This window comes from Zeugodacus cucurbitae, chromosome 6 (genome assembly GCF_028554725.1).
Source record: "Zeugodacus cucurbitae isolate PBARC_wt_2022May chromosome 6, idZeuCucr1.2, whole genome shotgun sequence".
In the NCBI taxonomy this organism is placed as follows: Eukaryota; Metazoa; Arthropoda; class Insecta; order Diptera; family Tephritidae; genus Zeugodacus; species Zeugodacus cucurbitae.
In genome coordinates, this window is record NC_071671.1 from 61,572,791 (window position 1) to 61,593,364 (window position 20,574).

Genomic DNA, 20,574 nt, shown 5'->3' on the forward strand with positions numbered 1-20,574 from the left:
ATAGTCGTTTTCGCTAAGCGATTAATAATATTATTGCAACGAACTTATACTTCTTTCACTTTCTTTCCTTTTTTGCTGTGCAAAATTTTGCTTTCTCCAGCATTGTTGTATTACAACGGTTATACAATGTATTTGCGTGTTTTTTTGTATATAAATTGAGCAATTTCTCCTTTATTATTTATTTATTTTGCATTGCATTTGTGTTTAAATAAGTATTATAATGCTCGTGTATGTGTATATGTAATGCATTCATTATATAGTTTTGTTTATTTATATACCTTGCTTGTTAGCCATTTGTTTTTTTGTTTCGTTTTTTATAATTATTTTACATTTTTTTTGTTCATTTTTGAGATTTTCATTTTCGTTTCAAAATTAACATTAATATTTCTCTTGCTTGTAGTAGTTTTCTTGGCTTGAGATCCACATGATCCACAGCATCCCCTCCACTACACACAAGCGCTACACTTCAACACATTATCTTCAAGCTTCTTTCGTAGACTCTACAATGCTTACTACGCGTGCAATATAAGCACGTTGACCAACAAATATGGTTCTTTTTCTAGACTTTATTATGAAAATACTTTACATATTACTTTACAACAATTGCCGCAGCTCCAACCGAAAAATTCACGTTCTACGTTACTCTTTTGCTAACGAAATTAAAGAAAAAAAATTAAAAAAGTTATAACAATCTTTAATTATTTTTTATAAAAAAAAAAATTTCTACATAAAGGCCTCTTAGAAAAGTTTATCAAAAGTATTAAATCTTATTCTCCACACATTTGACATTTAGAATTTAAATCATTTAAATTTCTGCCTAAAATTGGCACCTATTTTTAGCGGGTTACCCGTTTTTCTCATCTCACTCAATACGCTCTATGCTGCACAGATATGAGCTATACTCAATTTCGAAAAAAAAAGTTATATTAATATTTATAGTATGTATGTATGTGCATCACACAAATGTTCACTTGCTCTCTGCGCACGCCACATTCCACGAGGTGCCAGATTTAAAAATCACTCTTCAAGCACCACACCGCAGTTCGCAGTCCAAACAACGGTTAGTTATAGTCAAAAGCTGCGCACGATAGGTCGCTAAGCCCTGTACGCAGTAAAAATCAGTTATGTTTCATCTCACTCTGGTTGGCTGGTAAGTCTTGCGCAGGCGCGCAGCTTGTAGCAGGCGCAAAATTCACGCATTATATGAAGTTGTAAGGCAAAGCGCGCTTTATTGCGCCACTATGGTCGCAACGTCAGCAACGGTGTCTTCAGACGTCGCTTTCAACGCTTCGCTTAAGCCATTCGACAACACCGTTGCAGTGGCAGCACTACCGTTACCGTTCTTCAACATTTGCAGCACTTCGTTGACCACATTTTTGTCCTGATAGAATAGACGACAGATGACCGGCTCCACTGTCGTTTTCAGCAACTCAACCTGGAATGTTTCGGAGAAACGCGAATCGACGAACTGCGCAAAAGCGGCACTGGCATCCAGATTGCTCGCCAAATTCACATCCAACGTACAGTGTTTGCTGTAGGCAGCCACCTCCAGCATATTCTCCGGCAGCACACGGAACTGATCGGTCACAGCGTTGTTGCCAAAATCCAAGTAGTGTACCTCACATTTGCCCTCGTCCAGCACTTGCACGATTTCCGCGCGGTAGAATGCCAAATCGTCGGGGAACTGTGCGGCACATCTAGCGCCCACCTGCAAATCGGTAAACGGTTGGAAATCGGTTTCGGCATCTAAGAGCACATCGGTGATTTTCTCCACGGCGGGCACATCTTCGCCCAATTGTATGTAGAATGATGCCGGCGAGTTGACATGTATTATGCTGCAATTGTGCAGCGTGGGCACGGGTGATAGTGCCGCGGCCGCCTTCTCGGCATCACCCTTTGACACAGCGTCGGCCAATTGCTCAGCCAAATCCTTGTAGTTCGCCTGCAATTTCACAATGTGTACGCGCTCATTTTCGTCCAGCGCAATTTCGTCCGACTCGATGGTATAGATCTCACCGAAGTGCGATTCCAGCAACGCGGCGAAGCATTCGTTTAGCAGCGTTTCAGGCGCTTCGGGCACGGCGTTCAGTTTGCATTTCCACGACAGCGCCGGTATGGCACGCAAATCAGCGGGCAGCTCGTGTATGACGGTGGTATTTATGATATTGCCATAGTCGAGCAGGAATACCTCATAGCCCTCATCGCCGGGTAGCACCTTTTGCACGCGTCCGCGATAGTAGCAGTCATCCTCTAGCGAGTATGCGCTGCAAACGCTATCCACTTCGACGCTCTGCAGCACGGGCAGCTTTTCGGCATCGGATTTGGTGAGCGCCTTCGACACCAGCTCCATCTGCAGTGAATTTCCCTTCGGCTGTATGTAGAAGTGTGTTGGTGAAATCGCGTGCGATATGACGCCGGTATTCTCCGCAATTGGTGGTGTTGCCAGCACGACTGTTGCATTTGCGCTAATGCTGGCGATCAGCGAGTGCAACCTTTCGCCGAGATCCTCACCGCCGCTTGAAGCGTATAACTTCACCGGCAATGGAGTTGTGGCCTCTTTGCTTTCGATAAACTCAATTTTCACCAGACCTTCACACTCCTCAATCAGCTGGCCGAACGCTTCGATAGCCGCTTGCGCTTTATGCTCGCCAATCTCCTCAGCCACGCCCACTAATTGACAGTGTCTAGAGAATTCCGGCAGCGCTTGCAAATCGTGTGGCAACACGCGTACATCATCGGTGATGGCTTCGTTGCCGAAATCAATGAAGATCACACGATACTGTGGCTTTGCATCCGACTCGGCGATGGTTTCTAGTATACGCGCACGATAGAGCGCATTATCCTCGCAATAGACAGCGGCGCATAGTTGACCAATCTTCGCATCGGTAAGCGCATCCATGCCGAGCGCGTTCAAGCTGCTGGTCATATCGTCCAGACGAATTGTGTCCTTACTAAATTGCACATAGAAATCGAATGGCGAATTGGCATGCGAGATTACGGCATCGTACACTTTGCCGCTTTCGAAGACCGACGATTGTATGGTCGTGCTGAAGCTCATATTTAGTTCGACTTCAGCGGGCTTGTGTTCGCATAGCGGTTCGAGTTCATCGTTTATGTTGTGACCATCGATCAGCAGATGTACGAGTGCATGATCTCCAGCTGGCTCACATAAGTCGACTGTGAATATGGTTTCACCTTGCGCGGCGATTTCGCCGAATTTCTCCTCGGCTGCTTCGGACCAGGCCACACAATGCTCGGGCACATGCAATGCGCATTTCTTTGATAAAGGTGGCAGCTTGGCAATCTCTTCAGAGATCTCACGACATTCCGGACTGATGGATGTGTTGCCATAATCGATGAAAAGCACTTCGTAACCTTGATTTGGTATGTGTTTCAGTAGTTTAGCGCGATACCACATTTCATCGTCGGGGAAGAGCGCAGCCACAATTTTGGCACGTTCGAATTTTTCTAATTTTTTTAGTTTCTCATTTTCCGCCAAATAGATTTCGATCAACTCCAAGGCTTTCGAGTCCTTCTCGTATTGTATATAGAAGTCGGTTATGCTGTTCACATGCGATATGTAGCAATTCTCGCCGGAATCCACCAATACCAGGTGTTTGGCAAAACCATCCTCAACCAGTTTATCGGCAATGTTAACGCCATCAATGTATAGATTTATGAAGCTGCGCTTATGCTTATCACCACGTGTGATGTACTCGAAACTCACCGATTTACCATGCGAGTCGCTGAAGATGGCATTGGCTGCGTCCACCCAGTCGGCGGTGCCATTTGGCTTGATCGGCAGTGAACAAGGCATGCAGAAGGGTTCAATGTCGTTGCAGCTGCTCATCTCGCGCACATGCGTCGTGTCCGATACGCAATCTGTGTTGCCATAATCGATGAACTGCAGCACCATGAGCTCGGCATCGATGATCTTGGCGCGGAACCATTGTTTGTTAACGGTATAGTACGAGATGCAGTGTACACCATTCGCCACCACCATTAGTGTGGGCAACGAGCTGGCGACAATTTGCAGATCCTCTTGCAGCTGACGCAACTCATCCATTTTATCGTAGGGATGCACATAGAATTGACCGGGATTGTCGCAATGACCAAGTATGGCATGTTCCATATCAGCGCAGGGATCGATCGATTCCGTTTCTGACTCTGCAACCGATTGTGGCTCAGATGGAGTAGTTGCGGGTTGTGGTGGTGGTGTTGGCGACGGTATTGGTGCTTCAGTTAGTGCTGGTTGCGGTGCTGCGGCTTCCACTTTAGACTCTTGCGCTTGCGGTGGTGTTTGTGGTGGTGTCTCAGCCATTATAACGGGCGCTGTAACATCAACTGGTTTCTCTTTTTCGGCATTTTTAACCACTTCAGGCGGATTGTTGTTGATTGTAGTCTCCTTTTTCACTGTTTTCTCCGCTTGCTGCTTCTTCTTCTTTGGTGAGCTGGAGTTTTTACTCTTACCAGTAGTTTTCTTTTCGATATCGTCTTCCTCTTCGAGCGTCAAGTCGACCAATTCAATGTATTCAAACATATTTGCTTTGTCCTTCTCCAGTTGCTTACGCATGAAATCGACATCTCGTGACTTTATTAGCTGCGTTTGCAACAGAGCATCCACAATATTTTCACCACCAGCCAAAGTGAGCTCGGCAATCAAATGATTGTGTTGCACCTCCAACGCTTTCACATGCACCAGCGGCTCGCCCACCAATGCTAACTGCTTTAATTTCTCTACTGCAGCCGCATCCAAATCGGCTGACGACACATTTGCGGCCTTCTTTGATTTCGAACTTCGATGTTGCGCATCTGCCGCCAATGTGCGCACAGGTAAATTCAATTCAATTGCGAATGAGTTGCGATTAATGTAGAATTTGTCTTCCAGAGTTTTTAAACTCTTCTCCGTTAATTTTTCCGTGTTTCCATAATCGATGTAGCGTACCTCGATGACATCTTTGTTCGTTTGCGGTGTGATACGCGCGCGATACCAATTGCCATCACTGCCGAGCGCAGCACAAATTTGTTCCGGTTCAAGTGAGCTCAAGGGTGTGCCTAAAATGGGAGAAAGTGAAGTTAGAAATTAAGTATTTGTATGGGAATTTTCAATAAGTCTGGCTTTAAAAGCGTGTATTGCTCACCGTTTTGCTGATAGTATTCATACATTTCATTCAGCAGCACCATCATCTGTGTCTCCGCCGCAATCGTATGTACAAAGACACGATAAGCGCTCGCCACATGCACCACACGCGCCTCGAAGCGCTCCAGCACAATTGGCTGTTGGCAAATGAAGGTCGCCACATCGTCCTTTAACAATGGCACCAGTGGGCGTAGTAGAATGCTGTAATTAAGTGCATATTAAATATTTGCGTAGAATACAGAAACAAAAAAAAAATTAAAAAAACGAAAAAAATTACAAAAAATAAAAAATAAATAAAAAAAATAAAAAAAATTATAAAAAAAATTAAAAACAAAAAAATTTAAAAAAGAAATAAAAAAATTTAAAAAAAGAAATAAAAAAATTTAAAAAAAGAAATTAAAAAATTAAAAAACAAAGGAATAAATAAAAACAAAGAAATTAAAAAAAAAAAAAATAAAAACAAAGAAATTAAAAAAAAATAAAAACAAAGAAATTAAAAAAAATTAAAACGAAATTTTAAAAATAAAAACAAAATTAAAAAAATAAACAAAAAATAAAAAAAAAATTAAAAAATAAAAACAAAATTAAAAAAAAAATAAAAACAAAAATTAAAAACAAAAAAAATTAAAAAAGAAATAAAAAAATTTAAAAAAAGAAATAAAAAAATTTAAAAAAAGAAATAAAAAAATTAAAAAACAAAGGAATTAAAAAAAAACAAAGAAATTAAAAAAAAAAAAAATAAAAATAAAAAAACAAAATTTAAAAAATAAAAACAAAATTAAAAAAAAAAATTTAAACAAATAAAAAAAATTAAAAATAAAAAATAAATAAAGTTATTTAATAACTAAAAAACATTAAAAACGAAATGGAAAAAAAGGGTAAAAAACTTACACTTTGTTGTCATTGACATCCTTTATGTTTACCACACATGATTTGCCCTCGTAGTATTGCTTGAATTTCACCGCTACATCTGGATTCGATTTAACATAGCGCACATCATCATAGGAACTCAGCAGTTGTACATTTTCTGGCAAACCCTCCACCTGTATCTTGAAGTTCAGCATATCCTTTACGTATGTGATCTTCACACGTATTTGTTGGCCTGCCAGTAGGTTCAAGCGCAGCTCTGCACATAAAAAAATATTATTAATTTACTATATTAACAGCATAACAAACTGCTGCTTACCCGGTGCCACCTCGGTAATTATGCCCTCCGACTTGAGCGTCTCCTTCAGCGAGACGCCATTCAGTTTCACATTGACATAGTACATCTCTTGCTCGCGCTCAATGTACTCGCAATTTAAGGTTGCGCCCGCCGGCAAGTATTTCTCCATGCGATCGATTATGTAGAGATGATCATAGTTGGACACAATGCCGCTGAAGCTGCACAGATGCGCCATCACAGGCAACGTGGCAAAGCGTTTCTCCACCTGCCAGATATCCTCGGAGGTGACAGTGTACTGATTGCCAATATCGACGAATTGCACTTTGTATTTGCGCAACATTTGATTGCAGGCGAGTATGCGCGCGCGATAGAGCAGATTCTCTTTGCGATAGCGTGCAATGACGTAGGAGCCGACTTTCAATTGCAACTGCTGCAGTGATTTCTTCTTATAGAATAACTGTATTTCGCGCATGAAACGCTCGAATTCTGGCAGACGTGATTTGAGGTGTGTATAGAACTGGTGTGGTGAAATCCACCAGCAAATGATCACTTCCTCGCGCGTTGGCGTATCCAAATGTTGTACGGGGAATGCTTGATTCAACGGCACATACTCATCGGGCAATGGCGTTGACACGTTTTGTACTTGTTGTTGTTGTTGCTGTTGTTCGCTTAACTCACTACCAGCAGTGCTGCTCACCTCGGAGGGTGTATCATTGGCGCGCGGTGTGTTCGCATTGCCCTTGTTGCGCTGCTGTGAATAACCTTGCGGTGCATTCTGTGGACGCTGTTGGCGTGGTGGCGTAACGGGCTCCTTCTTCTGTCGCCTAAAAGTGTAGAAATATGAAATCAATTAATTTTATTTAAAATTATTATAAGTAAATATATATATATATATATATTTACCGATTTTCGTTTTGGAAACGCGGTGGTACTTGATTTCCACCATTGCGCTGCTTCTGATTGTAGCTGCTCACGTTGCTGGCGCTGCTGGCCACACTGCGTCTATCAGCAACGCCACTGCTGCTGTTGCTGACATTCAAGTTCGCTTGCATTAGTGGCGTTAGCGGCGCATTGCGTCCTTGCCGTTGTTGCTGCTGTTGCTGGCGCTTGCCGTGTTTTAGCTCGCTAGAGCTTGAGCGCGAATCGCGATTATCCATCGAGCTGGCCGAGCTCTGCTTGTCCCACTCCACAGAGAGTGTACCCTGCACACTGCTGGCCGGTGCACTGCCGGTGGCGCTGCCAGACTTGCTGTTCGTATTGCGTGTGTTTGTTTTACGCGCTTGCTGCTGTTGCTGTTGTTGTTGTGGCCTTTGCTGCAGTTGCTCTTCGCTTTGCAATGTGGTGGAATTGAGTATTTGGCCTGCTTTCTTGCTCGAATGCAGCGATGCGACATCATTGGAGGATGCAATCGATGGTGTTTTATTGCCATTTTCATGCCCACCGCTTTTTCGCTGCTGATGTCCATTGTGGGCGTGTATATTGAATTCCTCCTTCTCCAATGTTAAGTACTGTTCGAAAGGCATGGATAATTTGTACAGTTTTTTCATGACATTCAAGTCTTTGGTGCAGAGGTTCACCAGGTGGACACCATCCGGTTGTATGCGGAAGACTTTGACGGTGAACGAGCGTCGTTGGCGATTCGACTCTTCGGCGAGCATTTCAAATTGATTGGTCGCCAAGTCTTTGCTGAGTTCGTTATTTTCGAAACCCTTCAGACAGCATTGTATGGCTTGACGGGGCAATTTTAAATGCTTCTCGGCTATGTTACTCAACAAGTTTTTGGTGACTTTCTGCTCATAACCGAAATCGACATGGCGCACAATAATCGCGGTGGAGTCGGCGCGCATCACTTCAGCGCGATACCATTCGTTCTCGAATTTCACAATACATGGCGCACCAAGTGCCAAGTGATTGGGCACAACCTGATTTTTATTGTAATACAAGAACATGTCGTCCATGAGTTTCTCGAATTTCGCGATATTGTCTACTTTTTGTACATAGAAATGCTTGGGCGAGTCGATATAACGGATTTCTACGATATCGTTGTTGTTCAAAATCTCAGATTTCGGATATACGAGGCGGCACTTTTGTATATCTTTCAGCACATCGAGCACGTTGCTTTTCTGTTTTTGTTAAAGACACAATTGAAAATGAAATATGTACCAAACTCTAAACTTCAACACAAGCTTACCTGTAAATAAAGCTCGCAATATTGCACCAATGGTGGGCCCTCTAATGGCATCACTTTCAACTGACAATTCTTATACATCATTAGATCCTTGAAGGCTTTCTTCAAGCTCTCATCGATAGGCTCCAGTTCTTTGTGTCCCGACAGTGTGAAACGTATGGCGAACGCCTTCGCCTCAAGGAATTCATCTGGTATTTCATATAAATCTTTGTATTTTACCAACTCAGCATTGCCGTAATCAATATAAACCACTTTGCAGGCTGTCGTTTGCACGCCAGTGATTAGCGCGCGATACAATTGTCCGTCTTCGGAGTAGCGCGCTATACACGCGGTGCCCAATACGGGTTTATCTGCGTACTGCTTGAGTTGCACGCGTTCAATGCGATTCATCATTTCGGTTAGCTCATCCTGTGCCAACGCCAACTGCACCGAAAACAGGCAAGGGCCATTCTCAACGAAGCTGACGTAAACATCATAAGTTTTACCAACAGTTAAATTGTTGGTCTTAAAGGTGGCAGTGGTGACGCGACGAGGTGAAGTATTCACTACCGATTTGCCGTTATTCTGGCTGTTAAAGTCTTGTCTCTGCTGTTGTGGCTGGGGACGTTGATGACGTGTATTGTAATTATTGGTAGTATATGGAAGACCAGATATTGCGTTGCCAACTGCTGGTTGCACAATAACCTTCGGTTGGTAACCATTGTAAGCATGTTGCTGCTGATAGGCGGGCGCAGCATAAGGCACATAAAGCGAACGTAAATTACCGATGGTGTGTGGCATGCGTGGCTGTATTGGACGCTGCATGTTCTGCGAGTTTATAAGATAAGAGTGTTTAAAATCAGTTTTCGAAATGATATTAAAAATTTGTATTTACCATCAATACTTGTGCTTGCAAGGCTAATTGCGTTTGCGCTTGTTGTTGTTGATCTAATTGATATTGTTGCAAACGTGCAGCGAGTGAACGTCCAACAGCTGGGTATGCAGCGCTCACCGGTGCTACGTTGTTGTTATGATTAATGGCATAATAGTTGTTATTGTTGGTATTGCCGCCGACAGCTGGATACATTGGTAGAGTTTGTTGCTTTTGCTGTTGTGGTTGTTGTTGCTGCTGCTTCTGTGACGTTGCTAAATGGTGATTTTGTGGCTGTTGAGCTGGTAGCGTTTGCGCTTGTTGTTGTTGTTGTTGCTGCTGCTGCTTTTGATTTTGTTGCTTAATAAATTTAGCAAAATTATCACGTAGCAAATCGTTGGCGATAGGAGCGCCTATTTTCTTTTGGTGTATTAAAAACTCGGCAAAATTGAATTCCTTCCATTTCATTGTAATAAATTTATATTGCTTAAACTGAAAAAAAGAGAAGTAAAATAAAAAATGTTTGTTTTGAGCAGCGAAAGTTTCACTCACTTCATGATCAATGGATATGTCCAGTGTTTGACGCAAAATGATGCGTGAAATCTCCTCCAGCTCTTCTGGTTTGAAATCTTTGCAAATACCCAATAGGATGTATGGCGCGCATATTGTGGGCATGGAGGACAAAGCGTCCGCTTGCTTGGGGAAGAGGAGCTGCAAAGGATAGAAGGAATATTAGTAAATAATTATCCACAGAAAAAAAACTATTGATTTTAATAAAAAAAAAAAAATTGAAAAAATTGAAGATTTTGAAATTACTAACACAATAGGTTCAATAAAAAAATCTATTAGTGTTTGACCATTGACAGATTAAAATTCTGCTCATAAAACTAATTTAAATTTATAGCACTGCATATCTACCCGGCAGATGACACCACCCACTAACTACCGCATAACGAATTGCTTTATTTATGACAGAGCATGACGAATTTATATAAATAAAGATATGCATGCATATTTTTTATACATACATAGAAACTCGGCTTTTTGTGCTTTGCTGACGCATACACTTACCTCATAACTGCCCACCAGCGCCTTACCGCCGTAGTCGACGAACTCCACTTCCACTTTGACGAGCGGTTTTTGTCCCTGCGTCGCATTCTGTTGCCCGCTATTAATTATAACGTCCAGTATGCGTACGCGCAAGAATTCAAAATCGGCCGGTGCTATACCTTTAGTGCTCTTATAAAGGCATAAAGTGCCAATGCGAAGCGGTACTTGCTGTCGCTGCACCGGCCAAGTCGGATCGATGGCTAGGCATGTGCGTAACAATTCCTGGATTCTATTGCGCACCACAGCCAATGCGTCCGGATTCTGTTGGCCGTATATGCGCAAGTACGGACCAAAAGCATCGACGTGTGTGATCTGTAGTCTCTTGGTGGTATCTGTGCCCGTAGTTGAGGCGGCTGAACGCGCAGACGCCGCTGAGGAAACAGAACTCATTGTGTTTTCTTTTTTATTTTATTTTTTTTTTAATAGCAGTTACTGCTTCAGTATCCAAAGCTATATTTAGTAACGTGTTTCTTTCTCTTATGCGTTGTGTTATATATTAGTTTTTATTTGTTTCGTTTCGTTTAATGTTTTTTTGTGTCGTTATATATATATTTTATTTCAAAATAGTCACAAAGTCCTTTCGCATTTGTATAAAATGCGAAAACTTATTCAAATTAATTTTTTCACATTTAATAATAATAATTGAAAAAATAATTCACTCGTTACGCCTGATACGGCTTCTGTAATTGAGAAGAGAATTAGTTTACACTAACAAAATGAAAATTAAATAATATGCAATTAAAAAGTGAATCGTGGAGACAATATGAAATGTAACACTTGCAAATATTCGCCTTCACGCATCATTGAAATCAAGAATTCCTTTTTATATTTTCATTCTTGTGGTGGGTGTAAGCATATTAGAGTATGCAAAATGCTTGAAATTCTACAATACAAAATTTATAATCACAGAAAATTTTATGCAAATCTTCTTTTTTACTTCTCGCGGAAATGGTAAAGAAAAGAGCGTTGTCGATAAATTAAACCGTTATTTGCTACGTATCTATTGGCATTTGCAGAAACTGTTAAACGGCCTCAAGCCAACAATTCTTCACTACAATCCGTTTCTCAAAAGTGAGGGAAAGGGGAAAAGTTCGAACAGTGCAAAAAACAACAGCGGAGAAATTTCGCAGAGAAACCAATGAAGACGAAACAAAAACAAATACTTGTGAATTGCCAAAATAAACGCAGACACGTTGAAGAATTTGCAAATTTTGACAGGGTTGTCGACACTGCGAATTAATTTGTCTCCAAACATGTCACATACATATGTAACACTTTTGGCAATGGTTTAAAACAAATATGAATATTCAAAGGTTTAAACAATTAGCACAAGTTGCGAAAAGGCACTTTGACTCATGTAAATTCATTCTAAAACGAACCCGGTTACTAAATTGTATAAAAATGTATTCATAGAGATTTCAACTATAAATTTCATTGCCAACAATTTAAATAAGTAAAACAGATTAAAACATATAAATACACCGTTTTTGTCTTCCAAGATCCACTTTAATCCGTCTCTTTATATACTACTTACTTATTCACAATGCAATACATATGTAAATCTTATTACGCCCTCCTGCTGCTTCTTCTCAGTCGTTTTCGCTATCTTGGCAGTCTTGTCTTCTTCTATCTACTTTTTTTGCGTTTCAATTATCTTTTCGTTTTCTTGTTGCTTTTCTGCTCCAAAGTAGTCATCACCAGATGGATTATACCCCAGTATTAAAGTGGAAATTCTTTTATTTTTTCTTGACGTATGCAATTTTCTGCTCTTCAATTTCAAGAGAAGTTTGCAAGTTTCACTTTACGCGTCGCATTACAAATGTATAAACTAAAAAAAATTTGCTAATTTTGCTGCCTATGGCTTTTTCTCAGTCTTATAAATTTTCTCTTTCGTACGGGCACGTTATGGCAATATTGATGATGACGATTATGTGGACACAGACGGGCGCTTTCTACACACAGCACATCAGCAGCGCATATTGGCGCAAGAAAACGCTGTTTTTGCCGCAGAATTTGCACCTATTTCACAGTTATGTATATGTATAATGCTTCTTTTAACTTTTTTATATAGTTGCACTATTCGAAAACCTTTTGCAAGAAACACAAATGGGAAAAAACAAAATAAATATTCACCACCCGACTCACACACACGTCTTGCTGCGAATCTCAAAATGGACTGTCGATTTGCAGTGAAATTCCTGCATTGCAGGCGATACATGTGTGTGAAGAGAGTTATCGATTTTACGATAACTGCTGTATATTTTATTATTTACATAATGCGCAAAAATGCTGTAGAACTTTCAACGCAAGAAAGATAATCAAGTGACTATATTGAATTTTGTTTTAAGTTATTGAAAAATACGGTTAGTTTTGAAGTTAAAAACATAGAACTAAGCCTTTTGAAACATCTCAGTATAATAATCGTTTATTTGAAAGTTCGCCGATAAAAGTTGCACATGGCAGGCATGCAGGGCTGCATTGGGGTATCTATAGGAATGTGTTATTGTGAATAATATTTGTTGTTGAAAAATACATGTTTTTAACAAGGATGTTTATTCAAGATGATATATATATATATATAAACATTAAAGTAATATATAAAAAGATTAGATGCACAACAACAAGAGTGAACCATATTTAGAAGCTATTTGAACTTTTTCTGTAGACGCTTGTGCTTTTATACTAAATAGTTTAAAATATTTCTGTGTGAACAGGGGAATCTGGATATCATTATTAAATGTTTATTTTTTTAATTTTATTAAATATTTGTATCATGTGAAACTATTTGGGGCGTGTAGTATTCTTCTTCTTATCGTGCCAGCTGATATTCAGTCACCTATTTTCCTTTATCTTCGGTCTTCTTGATTATTTGTTTTGATCTTCGTATTCCTTTTTAACAATCATTTTCGTCAATATTTACAAATATTTGGAGAAAAAGCGCGTGCAGAAATTCCATGCTCATGCGTGAAATGTGGCGCGAAAATTGTACATACTGATATTCATACAAATGGAGATTTAATGTGCTTGTCTGAAGAAAGTATTTATTTTTCCTTGCATTATTGTTATTCCATTATTCTTCAAAGAGAAAATTTATTTTTTAGTAACTCGTTCGCTTCTAAAATATTTCAGCCACATCCAAACTTCCGGCTCTGTGGTATTTATGTACATCCTGAGTTAGTAGTCTTTAAGGTAGAATCTTTAGTAGCTGCGGGCGACTCATTGTTTAATTATAAATTCTACAATGACGCGAATTGGAATTTCTTAATAGTAACGAGTCCCATCTGTTCCCCCAACAGTCGGTTCAAAGGAATCCAATTGGACAAATTTGAGAAAAATCGTGCCGGAGAAACTGAGAATGGTGCAATATAGTCCAGAAGATAGATGTTTTAGGCATTTTATAATCCATTTAATGTTTTAAATTAATATACCTAACAGGCGGCACATAAAGTATCATCATAGTTATAAATCTGTTAAAAAATTACAACAAAAATCCATTTATTTTTTTATTAATATTTTTATTGGTTTTCATTTTAATCCATATATGCATGTATGTATGTATGTGTTGGTATAGGTGTACAATAGTGAAGTCGTTTCTAATTGATCATTCGTAATTGTGGTGTAGGTATACATAATTAACTATAGTCATTATATTCAAGTGTACTTAATTGCTGCTCAAATATATATGTACATTATAGGTATGTACATTTTGTGTCCTGTTTATCAGTTGTCTGTGTACAGTTATAACTTTTAATATATTTCATTAATCACTTTTTTAATATTCACTTTATTTAATAGCGTTATTGTGCATAAATTAATTAAAAAATAAAAATGTGTTTACAACGAGTAAACTCTCGTAAAATAAAATAGAAATAATAATAATGCATATATGTATTTCATAAAATATTTTTCTAATTTCACAAAATTTTATTAACACATTCGTTTTTAAATTTATAGCAAGGCTTCTTTTTCTTTAATTATAACGTGTAACTAGCGAAAAAATCGTTTATTTTATTTAAATTTTTTTTTTTAACTTTACGTTGTCTTGCCTCAATCATTAACCTAGAATAAGAAATAAAATACATTTATAGATATTTAGAAGTAGTAGATAGTTAAGTTTAAATAAGCGGAAGAGAAGGAAGAGTATAAAAAGTATTGCGTTAGTGTTACATATTTACAAAATCATATATATAAAAGCCACATACTTATACACAACAACAAATGAGAGGAAAGTACATTAAATGTTTTTTAACAACTAAATCTTAGTTTTTTTAAGTATATGTATGTGTGTGTAAGAACACAATAGCAAGGCAAAGCTTATAAGTCTAAATTCATACACATAAAGGTGTTTGTAAATATATTTTAGTAATTATCTATTATATTTTTCATGCTCTCACGCGAAACTGCATATCACCAAGACTTTTTCTTATAATTTTTTTTTTTATATTTATTAAATTATTAATATTATTATTTATTTTTTTATATGTTTTTATAAGTTTAAGTTTATTTTTATTATTTATCATCGCTTAATGTTATTGATTTATTGAAATTTATTTTATTTAGTAAATGTGGAATGCATTGAATTAGAAATAATATTTTTAGGTTAGATATTACAAAAATCTCTAAATTTCAAGATGTTGCTGTAGTAAAAAGTAATATTTTCTAAAAATAAATTCTAAAAAAATTAATTTATAGGAATGATGAGTACAAAACTTTTAGCGGCCAAAAATCAGGTATTTTCACATTATACAGTTGAACTTCCCTACTCTTCCCTAACTCGAATCACCATAATCCGCAAAAAAACCTCGAGTTAGAGAGACTTCCGAGTTAGGGAAGGTAATTTGTATGAAATTTGACTTCTATTGCCAATTCAAGAGTTCTGATTATGGAAAACTTCGAGTAAGGGAAGTTCAAGTGTAAGTGTAAGTATGTATATTAGATAATTTCACAATATATTAGAAATTAGTTGGAAATGTGGCTCAACGGAGTATCGTATTTATTTTTAATTTGTATTATACACATATATTTAGAAGTATTAATAATTTAATTGAAATTTGCTTTATTTATTTTTAATTATTTTTTATTTTATTTTCTACAAATATTTTAAATATTTTTTTTTAATTATCATTTTATATATTTATAATTATTAATAATTTAATTTAAATTTGTTTTATTTATTTTTAATTATTTTTTTATTTTATTTACTATACATATTTTTAAAAATGTTTATTAAAATTTTTTAGCATTTAATTTTAATATTTTTGCTAGATATTTTTTAGTTATTCAGTTTAATTATATTTTTGCTACTTTTAGTTGTGATTTATTACTTTTTTATATTTAGTTATAAGAAATATTATTTTTGTTAATAATTTTTTTTTATGAGTTTTTCATAATTTTACTATTAATTTTTAGTTTATTTAATTTTTATTATTTTGCGATATTAATTATGATTTTTTATACTTTAATTCAATTTAAAAAACTAATTAATATTACTTTATCTTAAAACAAAAACAAAAGCAAAAACTATATAGTCTTATAGACTCAGCAAACGGTTATAACAACATTGTTTGTATAGACTACAGCACTTAACGCCTAAAAAAGTGAATTCGATATCAAATTCATACTAATTCCCTAGCTTACATGCCTATATACATACATTTACGCCTTCGAGTATAATGAGTATATATAATTTAGACTCACAAACGTTACTAGTTTCTAATAAAATATTTAGCTACCAGTTTCACATATTCTAAAATCGTATAAATATGCTAAGCTCTTAACTTCTTGTTTCTTCTTTCTACAGCTGCTATCGAGGCAAATAGACAATTCTTATTTTTATTTTTTTACTTTTCTCGCAGTTGCAAAACAATATATAATACAACACAGTTGACATTAAACAAAGTGAGCGCTTAAAAGTAACACTTTGAGTGCCTACACTGAATTGACGTGGTTTCGAAAACATTTAAATACAAAGTGAAGCAGTACAAAAAATACAAAAAAAAAAAAACAGAAATCGAGCAGTAAAAATAAAACATAAATTATTCATAAAAAATAAGCAAAAAATACACAAATAAAATTTACATACGAGTACAAAAGTACACAGCAGCAACAAAGTGAGCGCAGCAACAGCTAAGGCGTACAATTAAAAACAACAAAGGAATAAAACGCAGCTTAATAACACTTAAGTGAATTTTCGCTTTAAGCGCAAATTATGCAAATATGCGAGCACATATTGTTTGTTTGTTTGTATGTGTTATGCATGAACGTATGTATGTGTGTGTATACGTAATTAATATCTAACCAAAGTCCAGCAGCCCGTAGACTCATCGCGCCGATAGTAGCGTGGTCGATTGTCCCGAAACACGGTGATCGCGGGAAATTGATTATCCTGTATGAATTTGATGGTAGCGCGTATCTATAAGATGAAGAAGATGAAGAAAATATTAATATCTATATTTTGTTTAAAGCATTTGCCTACACTTACCTGCATTGTAAAATGTGGCGGCTCCACATCCGGACTCGTCGAGAGATGTTGCAAGAGGAATTCATCTGTCTGTGAAAGCCACAGATCAACGCCACGTAATGGATCATAATTGAAGGGCCCAATACGCAACATACCCAACGAGGAGTCATAAATGTCCAAGACCTATTAGAGTAGAGTGTAGAAAACATATAGATCAAGAAAAATAAAATTTAAAATCAATAATATATAAATATTTACCGATTGTGCACCCATAAAATTGCGCGCATCACGCAATTGCCTGTCTGGTCCTCGATCTAGAAAGGTTGCTGGAAATATTTCCCCAGTTTTTATATTAACACCCACACCATATATGATCGGGTAGTTGATATCGCCGCGCGGTATGGTGTTTAGCTCACCGACGCAGGCTTGTGTTAAATCGATTTCGAGATGATGCTTATGGAATGATTCTGTGGTGGAGAGAGTAATAAAGAGAAATATAGTATAGTAGAAAAATAAAATAAAATATATAGAAAATATAGTTTAATGTCAAAGGTTTTTTCATTGGTCCACTAAATAATTATATAAAAAATTGTACATATTATCAACTCTATATTATTCCAAAATGTATGTCTATGGGTCACTTTCTAAGAATATTCGACTTCGTCTACGGACTTCAAAGGAAAAGAACATCTTTATTTGTCTTTTTTCTCAAAGTTAGACATCAATACTTTGCAAGAATTATGTTCAGGAAGTCCAGTAACCACCTACCTTTCTCGATGAAGAGCTTAAATAACGGTAACCCTTGCACGACCGCGTTTTCAGTAGTAGGTTGAACTTATATCGATACAGTCTTGGTTTTGAGTTATGAAATAATGTTCTACGAGTCCCCTTCCGTTGACTACGGTGCTACTATTAGGTTAGACCAATATTTTGCAATTATAAAGGGTCGAATTAAAAGATACAAAAACTTTAAAAAATTTTGATTTCTTTGGATTTTTAACTAAGACTTGTCAGTTGGTATATCGATGGTCGGAAGAAAAGTAAAATTGGTTTTGACTGCAAATGATGAAAAAGTTACTAGAAAAAAATTAAATTTTGCGTTTTTCAGTTTTCAATTATTATTAAATATTAAATTCATCCTTTGAATATTAAAATACTTTTAAATTTATATTTTAAAAAATACAGCTTTCTACGCTCATAAATGTCCTGCGCTTAGTTCAAAAGATGCAATTTTATATATACCCCTGCGTATACAAGCTTCATTTATAACCCATTCAGTATACTTACGCATTATGCTGTAGAAAACCTCCTCGCCATATCCTTGTGGATCTCGGTAGCCACCAATTAATTGCAACTCAATACGTCCCTCTGGATAACCTAAGGCCAACTCTTGGACGCGTGCAACCATTGTGCAAACAGCCTCGTCTATGCCGTTGCCATCAAAGTGCGCCAAAGCCACAGCGCCTGAACCTATGCAACAGAAAAATAACATAGAAGATGTTAAAGGATTAATGATGGCACAAGACATTAGAAATACTTTTGTTACAAACACAAATGGCGCACATAAGTAAAAGTGCAAGGAAAGTAGTTGTAGTTCTGGGCATCTTTCATCTTGCGTAAAATGAAGCCAATTTGAACAAAGGCAAACGGACATTAAATGTAAGGTAGTATGTGTATAAGTACCTGAATGCCTGACCACAACAATAATGCACGTTGTAGCATCGTCAGCGCCAATAATGTTGATGTTCTTGTCGTGCGGCGCAGCAGCGGCCATTTCACGTTGGCCCACATAGAGCAAACCCACCGGACCCACAGACTTCCTTGGTATGGATAGTAGTTGTTGCGCATAATCTCTGTAAACGGGATGTTGTAAGAAGAGACTGTTTGTGTCCATCGGACAGTCGTCCTGTAAGACACCGTTCAATACCAACACCATTTTGTTGTGTGTAGATATATGTGTGTTGTTCTTTGATTTTTCTTTTCTTTTCTTCTAATATTATGATCTTAAAGGAGTTGTAACAAGTGTTTTGCGTTGTTGTTGTTGTTGTTGGGTATATTCGAATTTTTGCAGTTGTTATTTTATGTTTCAAAGCTTGAATAGTTGTTGAGAGAAGGAGCTTTGTTGGCTTCCGTTGTTGTTGTTGCTCTTGGTGATGTTTTAAACCATATTAAATCTGAAAAAGGGAATAATTGTTTCTTAATGAGATTATTAGTTATTGTTAATAATTATTAATAATAAAAGGCTTAAATTCGAGACAATAAAACAATTTTTATATAAAAGAAATGACATTATAACTGTTATTGTACAGTTATTACAAAGACTACACCGGTTGCCGGGTCTTACGACTCACTTTTCTAATTCACATTTGTCTTTATTCAATGGACTTTACGAAGCACATTGTGACTTCACCGGGTCTAGAATCCCCTCACACTACCATGCCCTCTCTGAACCATCCTGTGGTCTTAATAAAGTTGTTCAATTCAACATGTTTTATATAAACAACTGCGGAGAGAGCGTCAAAAAAATCGCGATCGTTGTCTTCTTTCTTTTCTTGTGCAAAGTCTCTCACCCATGTGGGTGGGAAGATATTATACTCCGAATCTCTCCGAATCTGCTACTTCTAGGCAGCTTCTGCAAAAACAACTGTATGATGGCCCCAGTATACTGGCATGTCTCCAAATCAGACAGCGATCTGTTAACAATCCTACTAAAGTTCTTACGTTGTTTCTCTTAAGTTTCGAAATTCGCCATATGTGTTATTCCATTCAGGTCACGTTTGTCTGCTTGTTGAGCAAGTCATTGAATCTTTCCACCGAGACTCGGCAATGTCCGTGATATATTTGTCGATTAAATATCGAAAGGTAGGCAGAGGCTTGTATATTCCTTCTTTATCAGAATTTATTTGTAAAATGGTACCTAGTCTGGCTGGTACATCCGCTTCACAGTTTCCTGGAATGTCACTGTGCACTGGAACCCATTACAGGTTTATGGTGAAATAGTCAGATTTCATTGTCAAACGAACTCATAAAAGTAAAGGGATGAACTGTGGATATTATCTATTTTTTTCGAATCATAGTGAGAGAGAGTGCGCCGGTTAATAATACAATATCATTATGCCATTATTGTAAGTGCTTTGGACTTCTCAATAATAAGAGTAGTTAAAAGTAGACGATGAACTTGACGTTTTAAGGGGTTATTACAGTTAGAATTTTCAAAAAATCGATTTTTTTTATTTCATTTTCTTAATGTACATATATTTAAGAATACACACAGAAAATCATATCGTTCCGGTGAATATTTTCAAAGTTACAAGCAAATGAAAAATTTTAAAAGACGTTTCAGAGTGCTTGGAAGTACAAGATCCAAACTTTAAACGCGTTTTTCTCAAAATGTTGTTTTCAAAGTCGGTGACCAACATTACTCGAAAACGGCTAGACCGATTAGTCTCAAATTTTAACACGACCCTCTTAAATATATTTTTTAGAAATTAATCGTAGATTTTTTCTCTCCGATAAATATTGTTTTTTTATAAACAATTTAAGGCCGAAATTTCGGTGTATTATCGATTTTTTTTTTTGAGAAACCGCTATTTTGTCTAAAAATTTTATTTTGCTTATTCCTTCGATTAATTACTAGATTTGACATTATTTTAACGAAATC

At 37.0% G+C, this 20,574-nt stretch overlaps 2 protein-coding genes across 2 annotated transcripts in view; both read right to left on the reverse strand.

Moving 5' to 3' along the window:
- Nucleotides 1-710: 710 nt before the first annotated feature.
- On the reverse strand, nucleotides 711-12,671 carry LOC105209251 (maternal protein tudor). Its single transcript, XM_011179563.3, has 10 exons — nucleotides 11,988-12,671; nucleotides 10,415-11,133; nucleotides 9,896-10,054; nucleotides 9,368-9,835; nucleotides 8,497-9,300; nucleotides 7,209-8,428; nucleotides 6,327-7,129; nucleotides 6,032-6,266; nucleotides 5,142-5,341; nucleotides 711-5,055 (listed from the first exon to the last, which is right to left on the reverse strand). Exons 2-10 carry the CDS (start codon nucleotides 10,841-10,843, stop codon nucleotides 1,229-1,231), a joined length of 8,145 nt encoding a protein of 2,714 aa, XP_011177865.2. The 5' UTR covers nucleotides 10,844-11,133; nucleotides 11,988-12,671; the 3' UTR covers nucleotides 711-1,228.
- A 1,323-nt stretch (nucleotides 12,672-13,994) lies between these two features.
- The window catches only part of LOC105209252 (protein N-terminal asparagine amidohydrolase), a 62,956-nt gene continuing 56,376 nt past the window's right edge, over nucleotides 13,995-20,574 (reverse strand). The window contains exons 3-8 of the mRNA XM_011179566.3: nucleotides 18,597-19,087; nucleotides 18,201-18,383; nucleotides 17,172-17,380; nucleotides 16,935-17,096; nucleotides 16,752-16,865; nucleotides 13,995-14,512 (exon numbers count right to left, since the gene is read on the reverse strand). Coding sequence (XP_011177868.1) covers nucleotides 14,501-14,512; nucleotides 16,752-16,865; nucleotides 16,935-17,096; nucleotides 17,172-17,380; nucleotides 18,201-18,383; nucleotides 18,597-18,849 — 933 coding nt within the window. The 5' untranslated portion in view covers nucleotides 18,850-19,087 and the 3' untranslated portion in view covers nucleotides 13,995-14,500. The remainder of the gene's footprint in view (nucleotides 14,513-16,751; nucleotides 16,866-16,934; nucleotides 17,097-17,171; nucleotides 17,381-18,200; nucleotides 18,384-18,596; nucleotides 19,088-20,574) is intronic.

Coding starts and splice junctions, on each gene's coding strand:
- LOC105209251 (XM_011179563.3), bottom strand. CDS start 10,843: ATGAGTTCTGTTTCCTCAGCGGCGTCTGCGCGTTCAGCCGCCTCAACT. Junction 10,055..10,414: donor CGCTGGTGGGCAGTTATGAG/GTAAGTGTATGC, acceptor TATCCTTTGCAG/CTCCTCTTCCCCAAGCAAGC. Junction 9,301..9,367: donor TGCAAGCACAAGTATTGATG/GTAAATACAAAT, acceptor ATAAACTCGCAG/AACATGCAGCGTCCAATACA.